This window comes from Asparagus officinalis, chromosome 7 (assembly GCF_001876935.1).
Source record: "Asparagus officinalis chromosome 7, Aspof.V1, whole genome shotgun sequence".
NCBI classification, from domain to species: Eukaryota; Viridiplantae; Streptophyta; class Magnoliopsida; order Asparagales; family Asparagaceae; genus Asparagus; species Asparagus officinalis.
Genome location: NC_033800.1, coordinates 146,661,578 through 146,682,420, shown reverse-complemented (window position 1 = coordinate 146,682,420; position 20,843 = coordinate 146,661,578). Strand labels below are relative to the sequence as shown.

The 20,843-nt window shown below is 35.3% G+C and overlaps 1 protein-coding gene across 1 annotated transcript; it reads left to right on the top strand.

Moving 5' to 3' along the window:
- LOC109847931 lies at window positions 1,985-14,737 on the top strand. Its single transcript, XM_020417161.1, has 18 exons — window positions 1,985-2,188; window positions 2,280-2,345; window positions 3,375-3,545; window positions 5,083-5,157; window positions 5,236-5,362; window positions 5,472-5,536; window positions 5,683-5,756; window positions 5,876-5,985; window positions 6,533-6,570; window positions 7,093-7,246; window positions 7,338-7,493; window positions 8,624-8,958; window positions 9,185-9,226; window positions 9,299-9,374; window positions 9,443-10,519; window positions 10,590-10,772; window positions 10,856-10,927; window positions 14,276-14,737. The coding sequence occupies exons 1-15, from the start codon at window positions 1,985-1,987 to the stop codon at window positions 9,673-9,675; spliced, it is 1,926 nt and encodes a 641-aa protein (XP_020272750.1). The 3' UTR covers window positions 9,676-10,519; window positions 10,590-10,772; window positions 10,856-10,927; window positions 14,276-14,737.

Genomic DNA, 20,843 nt, shown 5'->3' with positions numbered 1-20,843 from the left:
ACTAATGGTGTGTTTGGGAGTTTACTAAGGGAAGGGAAGGAAAGGTAAACAACAGGAAGGGAAGGGAAGGGAAGGGAAGATAATTGTAATATATTGTTTGGGAGTTGAGTAAGGTGAATGAAGGTGAAAGGAAGTAAATATATGTAAATTTACATAAATGACTTTATACTAATAACACATCAGCCCTTTTATTTGTTTTGATGGGGGTAAGAATGTCATTACACCCCTTTACCCTCCTTTACCCTCCTCTACCGCCCAAATCGGGGGGGGGGGGGGGGGGGAAGAAAACCAAGCAATTTTACCCTCCTTTCCCCTTCCTTCCTCCTCTCTACCCTCCTTAAAAAAACTCCCAAACAAGGTGAAAGCCTCATTTCTCTTCCCCTCCCCCTCTCTACCCTCCATCCAAACAGGGCATAAAGGTCGGCGAGGTTAGAGGTTGGGAGAGGATTGAGAAAGGCTTTTTTTTGTATTGGAGGGTAGGAGGGAGAAGGTAAGGTTAGGGTTTGGGGATTAAGAATTAGGATTTGCAGATTGGGTTAGGCCCGTTAGGGTTTGGAGATTGGGAGCGGATTTGAGGGTCTAATTTCAAAATGTAAAAGCTTTGGAGGATTAATATCTAAAAACCCTTGAGTTTATAATTACTTAGGACACATGGGCTTTAGGTTGAGGGTAAAATGGGAACTTCAAGCTTTTTCTTTTTTTTTTCCCTAAAAAAATTAACTTTGTGTGACATTGCAAACATAATAGTAAGTAAATGTGGTTTTGATAAAAAGTAAAAGGGAAAAGGAGGTAAATATCAATTTGGAAAAAAGTCAAGGTGACTTTCATATAAAACCCCTAATTTCTTTTTAGGAGGAAATTTTAAAACAATCCCGTTTACACTTTTAATCCTAAAAAAAGACCCGTTTTCAACTTAATTTCAGAAACCGACTTGGTTTCAGCCTTGGCGCTGAAACCAGGCCGGCTTCTGAAAATAAGTTGAAAACAGGTCGTTTTTGGGATTAAAAGTCCAAAGAAGACTGTTTTGAAAATTTATCCTTTCTTATTATAATTGGTCCGAAATTGACCCCAAGACCATGGGAGCGTTGTTGCTAATTAGTTACTAGAGTTTTTTGTATGATAAATACACTATCCTAAATAAATTTGAACTTAATATCAAGTTAGCAAATTTTAAGGGGTTTTTTGCATATATATGCCCCTCGAACCTTTCATATTTACAAAATAACTTTCAAGTTCTCTCACATTTATATTTTTTTATCCCTTTTCACTTACTAATTTTAGGTTTCAAATAAAAAATTATCAGGAATTTTAACATTGCCTTGTCTAAACAAATAATATTTTTAAGTCGGAATAGTAGAAAGGCCCAAGATGCTATCTTTAAGGGGCAAATTTATAAGTATCAAGATTTGAGGGGAAATTTTGCAAATATTAAAGATTTTAGGGGTATATATGCAAAAACCTCAAATTTCAAATAAGAAAAATAGAGATTGTGGATAACTACATACGTAATTGCATAAAAATATATTTCATATAACAAAAGTCCAATTTTAACAGCCTTTACATCCAATCAAACATTACATTTGGCTTTAGAAATTTGTTTTCTTAAACAAACATAAATATCAAAACAACGAACTTTAGATTAATGCCCTGCATTTAATATTGTTTTCAAGATTTGCTACATGCAACATTTGCCGCATTACAATTGTAGCATAACGAACAAAAATTTTCATCAAAAAAAGTGAGTGTATAAGGTTTAACTCATACAATCCCTGATCTAATTCTCTGTTCTCAGCATCCCATCTACAACCAAACCTTAGCTTAGTAGATAGTAACATTAAGCCTGTAAACCTATTCACATTATTAATTGCAAATGGCCAATTTTGTGATTTGTGTGGGTTTATAAGCAAATACCAGTAATTAAAGAGGCTATAAAAAATAGCCAGCCCGAGGGCGCGATTCCCGCTCTGCGAAAAATCGAGGGAAGATGTTCCGCAACAAAATCCTAGTTCGAGCCTCCCCTCCTCCTTCCTCCTCTTTCTCTCTCCTCCCCCTCTCTCTCCCCATCGCCGGCGATCGATCTCCTCCATTATCGAACTCCATCGATCTCCAAACTCTTTGCTGCAGGCTCTCGAGGACTTGGCGCCTCGCCTGCTTCCTTCACGCCGGTGACATCTTCGTAGTCTATCAGGTACGAAATCACCAAGGACTCATCAAAACCCTAGATCGGGTATCGGATCTGATGTTTCCTGTTGTTTCCTTTGATCCATTGATTGTTGCAGAGATCTCAGTGCGAATCTGCTGCTCGTGTCGTAGATGAGCTTGTAAGATCGATTCCTGGCATCGAAGTAAGGTTCTAGAGCGATTTCGTTCCTTAGATTGGGGTTTCTACCTTAACTTGTGGTTATTCTCATAAGAATTTTGTAGAGATCGGTTGTCGTCTTTCTTATTTTTGATTGAGGAGACACAGATCGTTTCTATTGACTTATGCCAATGGATTTTGTGTAAAATACTCTAATTTTGTTCAAACTGCAATTTTTAATAACTTAGGGGGAAATCCTTGTTGGAGCTTAGACATTCAGATGCTAATAGCGTGTGAGTTGATAGTGACAAGATTTGGGGGATTGCAGGGAAGCTTTTGTATCTGTTTTACAACTCTTGGCCTGTTCATAAAAAATACGACTTAAATTTGACGAAGTTGTCCTGATCAAACCGCTGTGTGAAAATCATGGAGGCTAGAAATTATGTAATCATGGAGGCTAGAAATTATGTGCCCTACATCGGAACTTGATAATTTTAATGAGGGGTTTCAATGTGAAGTTGAAATTTTGATGTTTTAATTAGGTTTTCTTGTAGGAAAACGAAATGCATTTTAGTCAAAATGCCTGGACCTATTTATTCAATATGCAACTCCAAAAACATTTATAGACATTGAATTTGCACTCTGATCAATCTATAAGCTGAGGAAGAAACTAGGAGATTTTTCAGTAGACCTCCATGTTGTTTTTTCCCCTTTCAATGTATAAGTCTTTACCGGCTTAGGAATATTTTGCAACCCTTTATTAGCTTCTGGATAGGATTGAATGATGTGCACTGAATTTTACAGATCATAGACTTAATATAACTTACGAAGGGTTTTAAGCACTGCATATGGTTTTGTCCCGTATCTGAGACCTCTTTGAATCAGTGTGTAGCTGCAAATGAAAAATAAAAGCAGTGCCTAATATTTTGTGAGAATCAGAAAAGAAACTAGTGTTTTCCTGTGACGTATCCAACAAGCTATTGTAGTGTTATATTCTCTGATTCATGAGAAAGCTGTTATATGTTCTAATTCCCAACCAAGAAGTTAACTGATGACTTTTTGCTTCATGATAAAGGTAGGGTTGGAAGAGGAGGTGAGGTCCTCCTCGCTAATTGCAAAAGCAGTTGAGTGGTGGCTGAGATCCATTATGTTTGATAACAGCTGGAGTTGTGTTGGCGAGAATTGCTTTATCCAGTCTAGCTTTGCTTGCAGCGAGGAGAGAAGGCACCTATGTTCCATCAATGTGGTAATTTTTATGTCTAATGCTTTTAGTTTTGTCTGTGACCTATATATTAGTGTTCTCCATTAAATGATTGTTCTGATGGATTCTTATCGATTATGCAAAAATATTAACACAATTTCAGTGTGCTCGGTAAATGGCTGATTATGAATTTATACTTATTATTAAATGCTCCTTTACAAACAATGAATATACTTTAGTGTTGCAACTCCAACTATTAAGCTCAATTATTGGTTAATTTTGGATCCATGGACTTTTTATCTGGACGATTTGTCTCTGCAGATGGTCATGTACACATCTTTTTATTTGCATTTTATTACTTAGTTATGAGATGGTCACGGACACACATCTGTTCTCCATGCTAGAATATGGGGAATTGAAGATCTCATTCTCATTCTCTTCCATTCTTAGGAAATATTGAAAAACTTCTATTAAACAAATTAGAAGATAAAAGAAGATAACATTGGAAAACTAATTACCCCATTCCTGAGCATGTCAGCTGATTGAAGATTGATCAAGGCAAGGCATCATAGAAAGATATTATGGTCCAAGCTGGTCAAATATAAATAGAGCGAAGTGTTTATTTGCTAATGTGACGAAATGAATAAATATGGCCAAAAGTCATTTGTTATAGCACATAAAATCGGGAATTTTAGATTTTGCAAAATTATTTGCCAATGGATAGAAATGACTAAAAATGGCCAAAAAATATAGGTTACAGCTCATCAAATCATGAATTTTGCACTCCGCAAAATTATTTGCTAATTGATAGAAATTACTAAATATGGCCAAAAATCATTTGTTATAGCTCATGAAATCGTGAATTCTGGACTACACATAATGTGACGTAAAGAATAAATATGGCCAAAAGTCATTGGTTGTAGTATATGAAATCGTGAATTTTGGACTCTGTGAAATCATTTGTCAATGGGTAGAAATGACTAAAAAATATGGGTTATAACTTATTTAAATCATAAATTTTGGAATCTGTCAAATTATTTGCCAATGGGTAGAAATGACTAAAAAGGAAAAATTTTCGTTGGTTATAGCATATCAAATCAATAATTTTGGGCTCCGCAAAATTATTTGCTACTGGGTCAAAAAAAATAAAAACAACTTAAAAATATGGGGTTATAGCTTATGAAATCGTGAATTTTAAACTCCACAAAAGTATTTGCTAATGGGTGGAAATAAATAAAAATGGCAAAATATCGTGGGTTATGGAGAATTTTTTTGTCATTTCTACCACTTTGGATATGTTTATGAGTGAAAACATTCACTTACTGAAGAAGATATTTATATCGCATAAGCAAAATAGAAATTTGAAATGGATGTGTAGTCCTTCTCTACTTCAGTAATCATTTATTTGGTAAACTCAATTAGGTAAAATTTATTTTCACATTGGCTCATTGTTTCTAAATGATTTATTTTTAGTGAAACAGCGAGTAACTTTGTTTCTAATTGATTCTTTCATTCTTTTCATATTTTCATAATAATGCTGAGCTTGTGCTTTTCTCTCCTGTGTTCATATTTGATCCTTTAGACAGTACAAGCAGAAACAGATGATGGACTTCTCTTCCTTGTTTCCCCTGACGTACTTTGGTTTAAAAGACATAAGGTAACTTTTTAATAACAATTGCGATAACAATAAATTATTAGGCCTTTCTTTTTTACATTATCGCGCTTCTCATCCTAGCTTTCAGATTTAGCTAGCTCCCAAGTGTTGGGGAAGTTTGAAAATGGTGAGGCAGTCGTTTTGGAGGAATATGGTTTTTCAACAAGCTGCAAAGTTCTTCCTTCTCTTTATGAGGGACATGTTATAGGTAAAGCAAGCTTCACACTTTTAATTGTGACACTGTTAATCTCTAGCTGATTTGACTGACCATTTGACATAATAGTCTGGAAATATATTAAATTGTTTACTAATGGCAGGATTAAGCAAGCTACTTCCTGCTGGGGAGACAGTTAACAGATTTGAAGAGTTTTCTTTATTCAAGGTAAAAAGTCAATGAAACTCCTTAATATGTTTTCCTCATATTTCCAATTTCAATTTATACTCTGTTTTCCTTATTATGTTCGAACTGGCATGTTCGTCATCTTTCTGGTATCAGTTCCTTTTTACGAAAGTATTTGTATTGTGCAGCATGGCCTAGACTTGCCAAGCAACTACTTCTTCAACATCCAGATAAGGAATGGAAGCCATATTAACAGGCAATGGTTAATCTCTTCATAAGACTCTTCTTGTTGAAACTTTTTTCATAATGTGTCATTTTCTCCTCCACATTAGAATCTAACATGAGCACTTTCTGTAACCTATAAAAATGGTTGAAAGGTAGGTACCCATCTGCCTTTGCTCTTCAAGTTTCAGGGTTGGCTCCAGCACCTCAAACAGTTAGAACATCAAAAGCTCTGCAGGCATTGGAATTTTTTGTAAACTTGATCGGAGGTTAGGGACATCCACTTATTGTTTTTACATGTAAATCTGTTCTCTTGTTTATTCAAACAGTTATTTCCTGTAGTCATGTGTTAGGATAAGTAAGTTGTACATGCATTTCTTAGTCACTAAGTGGACCGTAGATAACTAGTATTACTTGTTAATTTGCACTAATGATATTTGAGGTACCTCTAAATTTTCAAGTGCTCGTAAAATGTCATGTTTCTTCCCTAACGAATCTTATAAGTGTAAGAAAGGTTTCAGTCCCCTATATGAGAGTTTATTTGTATTGTTTAAGGTTTAACTTATTAATTTCGTATAAGTTTCAAAACCTATTTCATATAAATGCAGAAAGGGTAAGTTAGAGAAAGCATGAGAACGATTGTGTGACTTTTATGTGTGCTTCTGGTGCTTGGGCATTGGAGTGTCCGAGTGTGCTTTATTCACGCGTGTGGAGCATATTTTACCATATATTGTTCTCATTGTCAATCCTGTTGATCTTGCACTAAAGGTTTATGATGGCATTGTTGGGTGCTCATTATATTAATTCATCATGCAGATTGGGATTTCTTTGGTCAAGGTCTGCTGAAAGTTAAGGTAAAGTGGATTAATGACTGATACGTCGAGCATGATTGTACTTTTTGTTTTCTTGTTTCAATTCCTATTTGTTTCTTGCATCATATTATATATGAACACCTAGTGTCTCATATTCCAATTACCTCCAAGCCAGGCTTGTCTTTTTCCCCTAATACTAGTGGCAGAATTAAGAGATTAGACTGTAGGAGTATTTAAACTTTTTCAGGAAATCAGTAGGTTCTGAGTAAGTTAGAAAAATTGCTGATTATTTCTCATTCTGAGGCTGTAAATATATCACATTATTATATAATTATTTAATGTATATGCATGTGGATGCCTATATGCGTGAGAACTGGTGCATGTGTTTGTGCAAGTTCTCCTTAGAAATAAGTTACCACAGTTCCTGGTAAATTTTTCTGCTGCTTCTGAATTATAGAGGAGTTCTTTTGCATGTGATGATGCTACAATCCTTTTGACCACTCAAACTGCACCGAACACGAGAGACTTATAAGTGCAAATTATCATTGCTTTTAAATATTACAGGAAGTGTCATCACTTGTTACAAGCACACTCTTACCTGCATGGAAAACAGCTACTAGTAATCTAAAGGATGCTACAATGGGAGAACGCATTTCTTATACAGGTGAAGTTACCAGACAGCAGGATACTAATTTGGATCTTCTTCAGTTGTCTCTAGGTACTTTTTCCCATGACCATTGTCTTGCCTTGGTATATTTGTTTTCTGCATGATTATTATTATTATTATTATTATTTGCTTATTTTGCTAGACTTCCACACCCCAAAACCAGCTTTTGGGTGTGTCTTTCGTGAGAAGCATGCAGATGTGCATCAGTATGATTGTTTATTAAGCGATACCAGAGTTAAGTGCCCCCCTGATGCCAATGTCATAAAGGTTGCATCTTTTGCAGAAAGCATTAGTTCAGGTAAGTTTATCCCAGAACCTTTTCCGACCCTTCCGTTTTGTCTAGTCAACAATTCCTTGTATGCTGTTTCTGTTGTTGAATTCTAGTGACAATTGCTTATGTTATTGTTCTAGCTGATGTTTTCAATCCAGCATTTTAGCGCTATACTTCATCTTTAGATATAAATGCCAATCCTTTCAGCTGCTCTTTTCATCTTGCATCTTCCGCTAATATTCTTCATAGTGATAGTATGGACTACAAATCTCTGCCTGGAAAAAAGCTGATTGGTACTAGCTAGATGTGCGATCAATTAACTGCATGTTTTCCATAGTTCATGCTGAAGGCCATGGAAGTTCTTCTGCAGTGTCATAGCCCTTGTTTGTTATATCCTTCAAATTACTAGAACTGAAGTATAGATGTTACATAAGGGACAGAATACTTAATTTTTAAACGAAATAAATCTGAGCTGGGGTCACTCTGACCCCATCCTATGGTCTGAAAAGAAAACGGAACTTCATTTTTATCATGTTAAACCCCATCTACTTTATTCACAGCAATGGTTAAGCCGTATGACTTGTTCTCAATATCTCCAATGCCACTACTATGTTTCGTCAGTTTTATTGTTTCATCTTTTGTTGACTGAAGTAAGACTGTCAGTGAAGTACGACTGACTGATTGCCTGAACTTGAACATGTATACTTAACTGGTCTTCTAGGTTCTACGTCAACATTCCATTTCTTTGCATTCTCTTAGCTGAGCGTTTTACTGTGGGCTTGCTTTGATAGCGCATAGTAAAATTTGTCAATCCTTTCAAACCTTGTAAATTTAAGAGTTGGGTTTCTTTAACACTTCATTTGTTGGGGAAAATGATCATGATTACTCCTGTGGCACGCCACATAAAACCAACAGAAAAGGTAACAGAAAAAATATCATTTCTCGTGTGCTTAATGGTTTGTTCTTTGAGACAGCACCGTGGTAGATACAAGTCAAATTTCTACTGTAAGTCTTCCTTTCTTTGACAACTGGATATGTTCTACTGCCTTTGTTCACTCAAAACTATTTTTAGTTTCTCACGGGAAGTCTCCAATTATGATGAATTAACTGCTGCCTCACCGGTAATTAAGAAAAACCTAATTTGAGCTTCCATGCAGAACCAAAATGTGTAAACAAGAGCAATGGAACTGAAACCTCAGCAGTTAACTTCCTGAGTCAAATAACAGCTGCAAAATCAGAATATCAGAAAGAAAGCAATGTATCCAAGAAGAAGGATGTCTCTGCTGAAATTCTTACGATTAAGATAACACACGAGTCCTCAAGTACGAGCGAGAGCAGTGTACACGAGAAAACTGAAGTTGAAAAGAAGCTTACCTCTGCTGAAGACTGCATGAGTGGAGTAACAGCAGAGGAATCAGACCTTGTTAGTGAGACCAGTGCAAATGAAAAGAAACATAACTCTTCTGGAGACGTCATAAGGGAAGTAAGTCGGGTAAGTTCTTGGTGAACATCTTTTCTAAAGCAAGGCGGTAAAAATCCACTTTATTAAATTGGAGAATGGAGAACTTTTTGCACTAAAAGTGATTCCTTCTTCTGTTGATTACTCCTCTAAATGTGAACTATCATATATATTTTTTTGTAAGAACAACGAATTCATATAAGGTTTATTTGTACCAAGATGGATTTTCTTTTACTCAAGCTTATCCCTTCATTTGCAGAATGGTGTTTCAGTGCAAAAGGTTGAAGTCAGCGTGCAATCTGTAAGATTTGAAATATTGGTTCATGATTAGCATGAGAATTGTGGAAAAAGTTAACTATAATTTTGTTTTCAGAATTCTCGAATCTCACAGAAGAAGAAAAAGATTAAAACTTTTCTTGATAATCAGTGTTCCCAAGATTATAATAACGGTAATTTTCCCCTTCATATCCCATTTTTGTGCATTTTCTCTTGTCTGACCTGTAGATATTCTGCTTAGTGCCACATGTAGAAGTTCTGGTGAAGAAGACCTTCAACAATGAGAAGAAGATATGTTTACTATCTCTACATCAAACTTACAGTTTACTACATCATATTTGGTTTATGAAACTGATACTGACAATTAAGGAATTAGGATATCTCACCATGCTATTCCTGTTTTTAATATGGGGGAGCTATATTACCTGTACACTACATAATATAGGACTTCAGTTATTTGATAACTTGAATTAGGAGTGTGTTGTCTATCCAGTAAGTTTGTTTACTTAATTGCAAGTTAAACCTCAGGTAAGTAGGCTTTCTTTCTATGCATTTCACTAAATTTTATCTGTACTCTGCAATCAACATTTTCTCCTGTGATTTCAGTCCGAGACTATTGACATGATTGTCATATTCCAAAATAGATATGATTGCCATTCATCCGTTTCTTCAAAAATTTGACTAGAAAGAATGTTGCTACATGCTTTCATTTGTACATACACATTAAAAGTAAGAATGAATAACACAATTAATTTTCATAATCTATGTTAAATAGGGTGTATGACAATTCTATGCATATTAGACAGTCCAGAAAATGAGGATCCTGCCATTGTAGGTTTTGAGGGTCAAAAGTTGTAACCTTGAGCCCATGTCACAAGAAACTGTTTCCACAACTTTAACCTGGGACCTCAACCTTACCATATGCTAAGCTCACTCTCTGCCCTTTTATTTTTTGTTTTTTTTTGTCCGCCCACAGCCTTATGCGTAATATGTATATAAATTGCACTGGAATATAACATTTGCTCCATTTCTACCTATTCATATAATTATGAATTTGAATCATGTTCTGACTTTCTTGTATACTTCATTCTTCATACTGACATAGCATGTCATTTAGTGTTTATCTAGCAATGGTATTGATCCATAGACTTTTATTGTTTGATATTTCAATTGTATTAATTGAATTTTATGGAAATAAAGACCCCTTTTGGGATTCATTGTCTACTTCTGAAAAATTCACAGTAAAGAAGCTGCTTCATTAAACTGTAAAAAGATGAAGACGAAACACTGTGTGAACTCCTCTGATATAATTGCAAAGGTGAAGTCACAGTTCTTGCATCATTCATGATTAAATTAATTGTGGAATCTCATGCTTTGATTGCTTTCAGGTTATAGATTACCATAGCAGGGGTGTTCTGCAATCACTTACTGTTCCAGATCTAAAATCCTTTCTCACTATTAAAAACAAAAAGGTGGGAGGAAAGAAGGAAGAACTTGTACAAAGAATCACTGATTGCTTGCTTAATCCAGATCACTTCCATAAGTTGTAAAAGGTCCTATTTTGTTGATACGTAAGAACTTACACTTCTCTTTCAGTATCATTATTGCATCAGTTTGGTTTGCATTTCAATAATAGTTTTGTTTGATTTTCAAGATTTGCGGTATTTGCCTTGGTACGTCAATTCAGTGGCTACTATTTCCATGCTGATGCAAAGAAGTAACTCAGGTAATTTTTACAATTGCACACTGCAACTAGGAAGAACCAAGGAGTTTTAAAATTTTAGAGGTATCTATTGTCCTAGTGATATTTCCAACTTCGCCATGGAAGGTATTGCACCAGACTTCAAGTATCTTCTCAAGACCAATCACATCATAAAATCTTTAGGAGTACATTTATTAACATTCTCTTTGCATATTTTATCAATACTAGATTTTATACTATGATTAAGTATTTTTGGCTTATTTTCTAAGTAAAATTTGTTCATCAGTTCCACTTTAATAGTTTGTGCTCAATTTTGTCTCTAAACTTTTATATCGATTTTTTTTATGTTTGTTTACATGAGCTACACTCAATTTAAATTTTCATGTTGATATTTGAATTGACAAAAAACAAATATAATTTGAAGCTAATTTGAATTTTCATATTATCTTGACTGATATGAAGCCAAGTTTACTTGAGAAAGTATAGTGTTGCAAAAGTAAAAATATTAAAATAGTGTTAGGTGAATATTTAAAACTAATAAGGCAAAATGATTGACTGAAAGTATGCTACAACGATATAAAAGAAAATATGAAGTTTGTTCCTAATCATTGATAGACTTCATAAAAAATTATAAATTAAAGATGAAGTTTGTTCCTAATCATTGATAGACTTCATAAAAAATTATAAATTAAAGATTAATACTAACTCTATTATACTTTTATATCATTGATAGACTTCATAAAAAATTATAAATTAAAGATTAATACTAACTCTATTATACTTTTATATGATAACAGCATCCACATAAGCATATAAAAATACAACATCCACATAAGCATATAAAAATACTGAAAAAGTTTATGAAACTTCATTCTAAATATTTCTAATTTCACTCAAAATAATTAAACTATTCTATAATATATTTAGAAAATATTGTCTTTTATTCATTCTGTTTTATTTTTTATTGAGCTAAATCAATCATTCTTCACCTTTTTCTTTTTCCCGGGCAATTCTCGTGTCTTCATCATCTACATTGATTGTGATATCAAGTTGTAATTATATTTTTTATGTTGTTATCTTTTTTGGGCTCATTAATCTTTTATCTTCTTATTTAACTTTACAAAGAAGTCAAATGTATTTCCGATGTTCAACACAAACTGCTTAAAATATAGACTTTAATTTTTTATTTCAATGAGAATAAATGTTAATGTCATATATATGAAATTCTTGGTGTTCCTAGTTTATTACTTAAATAAGATTAGAAGCTATCTCTTTTTTTCCTACAATGAATTTTTCTAATATGCATCCAGAAAGAGTTTCTATTATGTCAATAATATTACATTTGCTCTGTCCCTCTCATTTTTCACAAAGATCTAAACTAAATACTTGCATTTTTCATTACTAATTTGCCTTAAATTGTAATATTAATATTTAATTTCTTTAGTATTTGAAGAACAAAGTATGAAATTTATGAATACTTAATAATTTTTTATATCTTCCATGGAGAATTCCTCTTTGATTGAGATAAAGTTATTAAATTATTTTTTAAAGCAACTCAGGCAATGTTTCTTTAATAGATATGCTTTATGTTAATGCTAATTCAAGTGATTTATGGATATTTTCTGAATTTTAAATTTATTTTCGTTACTTTCTCATTTGTAATGGAAATAGCTTAATTCTTTTGAAGAGTATCTCTGAACATTTTGATAATTCCTCTATATGTAATTCATTATATTCTTTTACCCTATAAATATTATTAAAATCAAATATTAATGTTTCTAAATTATAATTAATTAATGCTAAGCTATTATATTATAGTATTTTATCATTTTTTAGATTTAAATATTTATCAATTAATGTTACTAATGTATTTTTGCTGCTCCAACCTATTAGTAAAATTATATGCAGTTACTTTAATTTATATACTAGTGATAATTTTAAGCTATAATATTTTTTAAATTTTTATTCCTTACTCGGATGTTTTTAATCAATTCTTATTGCTTTTGTTTACCAATATCAACTTATATTATTTTTAGATGTTGAAAAGGGATAGTAAACCCTAAATTAGAAATAACACACACACACACACACACACACACACACACACACACACACACATCTTAATGAAAAAAATACCAAATAATTACACTTTTCTTTGCCAATTTTTAAAAATTTAGCCTTTTTTTATAGTTTTGAATTTTCAGGGTATGATTTGTAGTTTTTAAAATTTTGGGAGAGTTTTTTAAAAAAAAATGTTTTAAGTTTGGTAATTGTAACTTCTATGTTTTATGTGTTGGTGGTAATTTTTTTAAATGTCAGGATATTTCATACAACTCTAAAATTTTGAGGGTCTTTTTATAATTATTAAAACTATAGATTAATTTTGGAAAAATTTAAATTTCATTGGTCTACCAATAGTTTCTAGATTTGATGCGTACTTGTTATAAATTTTGAAAATTTAGAGTTTTTTTTACAATTTTTAAATTTTGAAGGAGTTTTTTTACAATTTTTGTAACTTTAAGATTAATTTCGGTAAATTTTATATTTTTAGGTGCCTGAGGGTAATATCTTAAATTCATCTTTTGTTGTCTACAAATTTTAAAATTTTAGAATTTTAGGGTGATTTTTTATAATTTAAACTTTTGAGGGTGTTTCTATAGTTTTTGAGATATTGAGGTGTTAATTGAAAATTTAAAATTCTTCAGAGGCTACTGTTAATTTCTTAATTTCTTAATTTCATGTTTGTTGTTTAAGTTTTGAAATGTCAGAATTTTTTGGATGCATCATGATAATCCCTTGAATTCATCTATTTTGTTTATAAGTTTTAAAATTTTAGAATTTTAGAGTGCTTTTCTGTGAACTTTTGAGACATTGAGGTGTTAACTATAAATTTTAAATTATTCACAAACTGTTGTTAATTTCTTAATTTCATGTTTGTTATTTTAAGTTTTGGGACATTACGATGGTTTTTATAATTTTAAACTTTGGATATTTTGTGTAATTTTAAAACTTTTTAGGATTTTTTTTGCAATACTTTATGCATTATAGTATATTAGCTACGTATAATTTCTTTATCTTAACAAACTAATACCATAAAGATGTTTTATATATTTTATTAATATTATTTTTTAAATTGTTAAGCTATAGATAGTTCACGTAGGATTAGGATAGGATGTAATTATGATTAGCATAAATTAAGATATACATGAAATATTCAAAATAATGAAGGGTAATATTGACCATTGAAAGATTTACCTAAACTCGTGCTTTTAAAGGAAGTATATGATTTTGCTGAGTACATATACCATCCTTTTGTTCATGCATATTTTATTTGTTAAAGTAATTCACGTGCACATTTGTTACCATTTTCAGGAATTTAATCATTCTTTCTTTTGGAGTTAAAAAAAAAGCAAAGACTTTTCACGTGGAACTTGACGCGATTAATGGTGTCATGGTGTTCCTGTTTTGGTGGAAAACCTAGCAATTACAATATTCTGTACCTCGGACCACACTTCCAGCACCCTCAAGTGAATGACAGCAAGATAAGCTTTCTGTATCTTAAGTTCTGCATATCTTTCCATGAAACTAGTTTTTCTATTCTATGATTTAATCATGAAATATATGGCTGCTTTCCCTTCTTTTATGATTGCAATTTGAAAAGAAATGGTCCAATCTCCTGACAACTAATAGGATCAAAGTGTTATTTGGAATATACCTTCCGTTTCAAATTAAATGATAGACAACTAGATTATCATATAGTTTGTCTCAACGTCAATGGAGTGTTTATCATACTCATTAGGACAATCATTACCTTAATTTAGTGACAAACGTATATGGTGGACTCCAAACAAGCCTATGATCATGTTCTAGGGCATTGAATGAGAAATGTTATCCCTTCGCTAGGAAAAAGTTCCTTATTCCTGTGTATCCAAACGTATGTTTGCAAGCGTTTCCTTTGACTACTATCTAAGGAACAGTCATGATCTCTATTAATTAATATATAAATGAGATAGGAAGCAGCTTTCCAGCTGATTAAAGAACCACTGCTACATGGATATGCTTCTACCTCAAATAGTATAAAGATTAATCAACAATTGTAGGAGTCTAGACAAAAGCTACTGAATGGTACAAATTGAGTAAGAGATTGATGCTTTCAAGAGAACTTTCAGTCATATGAACATAACTAGCAAGCATAATTTTCGTTTCAGCCATCTCTATAAAGTTGTAGTGCTCAAGAACCTTTCCCCTTTGATGCAACATATTTTCCTTTCTCATGGGCACCCTTTATTGACCAAAATGTTCAAATTAAGTACTTCATACATACCGCCGTTCAATCAATTCACTTCTTCTGTTGCTACATCCTGTAGCATTTTATCAGAACCAAAAAAAAAAAAAAAAAAAAAAGAATCATAACTTCCCCAAAACAAACCAACGTTTGTGATGAAAGTGGTTTCTCTCTCTACTACTTTCTGATAGTTGTAGAGGCTAGAGAGGATACAAATCCAAAAATTATTTGTACTAGAAAAAGATTTCTTACCTTTTCTCGAGAATATTAAGGGAGAGTATGGTCCTCTGAGCAATTGAAACCAAAAGCCGTTGCCGCTTCCTTAATCACCAAGGTGACCATTCCCTTGACCTGTTTTACGTTGATTCCACTTTGGTTTAAGACAACAACATAAGCAAATCACATAAAAAAACATGAAGGGCAGTACTATGGGAGGAGAAAAGGTGGCCCAAAGTGCGTTCAATAATATAAAATAATGTAAAATCAAGGACTTAGGGCTTCGGTGAGTGGGCAAATGAGGGCTGTCCTTTCCCACCATTACAAAAGATAGCATCCAACGACAGTGGGGCTTCTGTAGCTCGTTATCTCTTTGCAGGCGGCCACTTTCCTCATTGTAATCTAGCCTCCTTTGACATGCATCTATCTGCTCATAATATCCTTTGCCAGATATTTACAAGCTAGCTGACTTTTCTTTTCTTTTCCTTTTTTTCACATTTTTTATTTAAGCCATTATTCAAAAATAAGGAAGGACCATGAAGAGAAGACCGAAACCCCACGTGACCTTTGTGGTCGTGATCCTTTTAGAAAGGAAATCGTATCATATACGGGCTATGGATGGGGAAAAACTATCCATTTGCAAACAAAAAACAGCTATAGAGTTGTACACTTGTACCTGTTTTTCAGTCATAAATTTCCATTTTTATTTTTTGGGGTATTAAATTTATGAACTCAAAGCTCTGCCCTGATCTATATTTAAACCTACAGACTTTTCTAGAACATCCCTTAAACCCGAAATAACCAAAATGAATCATTTTCAAACCGAGATTTGTTGGGGATTCGAATCACACAATCGAAGCCGTGCCTTTCCGGATCTTGTGCTAAGAGTTGAACAAGTAGGAAAATCACCGCAAATAAAAAAAACTTGCAGGAAAGAATAATCAAATTAGAGAACACCAGATTTAACGAGGTTTGGCAAACGTGCATAAGTTCTCGGGAGCCACACCACACAATTCTTTGATTAATTGAAGAAGATTACAATACTCGCAATATGTCTCTCTCTCTAAGATCTTTGATCTCAAAGTGCCATCAAAAACTCTCTTTTTTCGTGTTCTACAAACCCTAAAAACATATCAAGGTATATAAGTATCCTGACCCAAAATAGTTTCCCAAACGAACCAAGAAACTGGAAAAACTGATTTCGTCGACCGGACCATGAGTGTCGGTCGACCGGCCAGAACACAGTGTCTTACAGGGTCTTCGTGCATGTCTTCGGTCGACCAACGCATCACCTTCGCATCACCTTCCGGTCCACCGACGCATCACCTTCGGTCGACCAGTCGACTGATTGGTCACCCTCGGTCGACCGACAACACAGCTTCGGTCAACTGGCTAGAGCGTGTTCCTGAGCTCGTTTTCTGCAGTCTTTTCGGTTGACCGGATCTCCTCCGTCGGTCGACCGACTCGAGATTTTTTCAGACTCGCATTTTTGTTTTAGGTTTCGTTCTTCACACGACCAAAACCAACAATCTCCCACTTGGAGACGAAACCTCCATCAACGAACTCTCCCGAACTCCTGCCATCTTCGTAAGCATCTTCTCCTACCCAGATAAATCCATTCTTCAATCATCATCATCTCGGCGATCCTGTCGATCATCCTAGTGTGGCTTCGCCTTCATCTCCTAAGCGTGAAGGCCAACTGAAGTTGCACACAACTCCAGTTTGTTGATAGTCACTGCTTTCGTCAACATATCTGCAGGATTTTGGCTCCCCAAAAAATTTTCTCCAATTGTAACTTGCCGTCATCAATCAGCGAGCGTATGAAGTGGTATCGTATGTCGATGTGCTTCGTTCTGGCATGATATACTGGATTCTTAGCAAAGGTGTATAGCACTCTGGGTATCATAATAAAGAACATCGTTCCTCTGCTTTAAACCCAACTCTTCCAGGCACCCGGTCAACCAAATCATCTCCTTGCTGGCTTTAGTCACTGCGACATACTCTGCCTCAATCGTGGACAATGTTACTATCTTCTGCAGACGTGAGACCCAACTCACTGATGTCGACGCTAAGCTATAAACATACCTGTATCATGATCACCGATGAAATCTGCATCCATGTATCCCCGCAGTACCGACTCCTTCCTCCTGAAACACAATAGCATATTCGTAGTCCCTCTCAAGTAACGTAATATCCACTTCACGACATCTCAATATTGTTTCCCTGGATTGTTCGCAAACCTACTCATAACTCTCACTGCATGGGCGATATCCGGTCTCGTGCAAACTATCACGTACATAAGGCTACCAATAGCTGATGAGTATGACACCCTGTTCATGTGCTCCTTTTATGCATTTTTCTGGGTGATTGCTCCTCAGATAGCTTGAATTAACTGCTAAGAGGTGTGCCGACGGACTTAGCATTGCTCCTCCGATCTCAGAGACTTCACCTTCAGATCTGACTCATTCTTTACCATGACTTTTCACTTCTTGAAGATCCTGAACACCTCTAACTTGTGCTTCATGAAGTATGCCAAAAACCTTCCTTGAGTGATCGTCGATAAAGGTGGCATAGTATGTCGAACCGTCAAGAGAAGACATACTAGCTGGGCCCCATATATTTGTATGAACAAGCTCTAGTTTCTGAGCTTTAGGTGACCTTCCACCCTTCAGAAAGCTGACCCTCTTCTGCTTCCCGTAGATGCAGTCTTCACAAACACCAACTTCCATTGAATCGATGTAGATTAGTTTTCCTTGTGAGCGTATAATCTTTATATCATTCTCACTCATGTGTCCCAACCTATTGTGCCACAGATCTACACTCTCCTTACCAGCTGTAATTGCGATGGTGTCACTCGTATGTGAAGTTAGGTAGAGTACGTATTCCGGTTTTGTTGCCTTGGACAATCACCATAGTACCGTTTGAGATTTTCACGAATCCCCGGTGAATGTTAAAACATAGCCTTTTGCTCAAAGCTGGCCCACCGAAATAAGATTCTTCAACTTTGGTACGTGTTTGATGTTCTTCAGATTCCACTTGAAGCCCTTCATTTGAATCTGCATGTCACCTCTTCCAACAATATTGCAAGGCTCGTTGTCCCCTAAGTACACTTTCCCAAAGTCCATTGCTACATAGTTCTGAAGAAGCTTTCTATTAGCAGTGACGTGGAAAGAGGCTCCCGAATTAATTACCCATGAATCAGAATCACAGTCCATAGCAAGAATCAATGCATTTTGTACAAGGTGAGCCTCCTGCTCATTCGCATCCTTCTTTGGCGCTTTGCAGACTAAAAACATATGACCCTCCTGACCGCAGATCCAACACTTCCCTTGATAGGCCTAACCTTCGAGTTCGACCTCTTCTTCTTCGACTTCGACTGATTCCTATTCTGGTTACCCTTCTTCTGGCTTCGGCCTCTCTGCTCGAGATTTAGGGCTGAACCTGAACTTTCTGATTCTGACGATTTCCTTCTAACATCATTGGATAGAATCATGCTAACAACCTCGCTCAGCTTCAACTTCTCCTTTCCCGCTGAGTTCCTAATTACGGCCATGTAACCTGCCCAACTATCCGGCAACCGTGATAGAATCAATAGGACCTGTACTTCGTCATCAAACATGATGTCTACGAAGATAAGTTGATCAACAATCGTGTTGAACTCACCGAGGTGCATCGTGAAGGAGCATCCTTCTGCCATCTTGAGGTTGAAGAGCGTCTTGATGAGATGCACATTGTTTGTGGCTGACGGTTGCTCATACATCTTCTCGAGCGCTTCCATAAGCCCCATCGTTGTCTTCTCCTTCAATATATTGTGGGTGACTAATTTGGCGAGCAACTCGGATCTGCCCTAGAGCCTTTCGATCCAATATTTCTCAGTCCTCGTCTGATTCCTCCTTCTTCTTCCCTTAGCCTTGCCCATCAACGAACGGTAAAGATTTTTTTGGTACAAATAGTCCTCTATATGCGACTTCTAGTAGGCGAAGTCTGACCCGTCAAACTTCTTAATCTTCGATTTGCTTTCCTATGCCATGGCTCTCGCACAAATCTCCTGAACGAAACTCTGATACCAATTGTTGGGGATTCGAATCACACAATCAAACCCATGCCCTTCTGAATCTTGTGCTAAGAGTTTAATAAGTAGGAAAATCACCGCAAATAAAAGAAAAAGTAGTAGGAAAGAATAATCAAACCAGAGAACACCAGATTTAACACGGTTCGATAAACGTGCCTACGTACTCGGGAGCCACACCACATAATTCTTTGATTAATTGAAGAAGATTACAATGCTCACAATAAGTCTCTCTCTCTCTCTCTAAGTTCTTTGATCTCAAAGCGTTGTCAAAAACTCTCTTTTTTCGTGTTCTACAAACCCTAAAAACATATCACGAAATATATAATATCCTAGCCTAAAACAGTTTCCTAAACGAACCTGAAAACTAAAAAAACTGATTCCAGTCGAACGGACCATGGGTGTCGGTCGACCGGCCAGAACACAGTTTCTTACGGGGTCTTCGTGCATGTTTTCGGTTGACCGACGCATCACCTTCGGTCGACCGATTGGTCACCCTCGGTCGACCGATAACACAGCTTCGGTCAACCGGCTAGAGCGTGTTCCTAAGCTCATTTTTTGCAGTCTCTTCGGTCGACAGGATCTCCTTCGTCGGTCGACCGACCCGATACATTTTTGTTTTAAGTTTCGTTCTTCACACGACCAAAACCAACAAGATTGTGTTTATATCGCGATACTGATGTCTTAGTTGCTATAAATGGTGTATCCTTAGCTCCGTTTGAGCCTCTGATTCGCTATACTTGGGAGTATTTTTTTTCCGGAACTAAACTATATTTGGTGCATCATTAGCTACATTTGAGTTTAAAATATACTATATTTAGGCGGTGTTTGGGAAATCTCCCCTCAAATTGGACTAATTCTGACCCTCTTTTTGCTAAACACGGTTCAAGTTTTTATATTGATTAATTCATAATGCATAGTTTGAATTTGAGGATGATCCTTTAATGGGTGGGGTTCAAAATTAAATGAAGACAGGACATAGGGTTGGAAAAATAAAAATTGAAAAAAAAACTTTTGTTTTCTTGCTCAGCTAAGTAAGTTGAGCAATTATATGGAACGCAGAACAATCAATTGCACCGAAGAAACCCTAGAGCTCTATCTATCAGAATGGAGCTGAGTAGGCCTGAGGGGACAAAGGAAAAACCAAAAGAGAGCATGTGCACGCGCGCGCAAGCTCAGGAGAAAAAGGGAGGAAAGTAGGAGTTTGAGAGGGACATAAGTGGCAAATGTAGAGAGATTAAAGGGCAAGAGCAATGGAAGATGACGGCATGTATATGAGTAAACAAAAATATATTTATTTGCTTTCAACTTTTGAAGCTCTGGCAATTTCCCATTGGCCCAAGACCTAACAGGTACGGAACCAATCAGCA

Coding starts and splice junctions, on each gene's coding strand:
- LOC109847931 (XM_020417161.1), top strand. CDS start 1,985: ATGTTCCGCAACAAAATCCTAGTTCGAGCCTCCCCTCCTCCTTCCTCC. Junction 7,494..8,623: donor TGCAGAAAGCATTAGTTCAG/GTAAGTTTATCC, acceptor GCTTCCATGCAG/AACCAAAATGTGTAAACAAG. Junction 9,227..9,298: donor TTGAAGTCAGCGTGCAATCT/GTAAGATTTGAA, acceptor TTTTGTTTTCAG/AATTCTCGAATCTCACAGAA.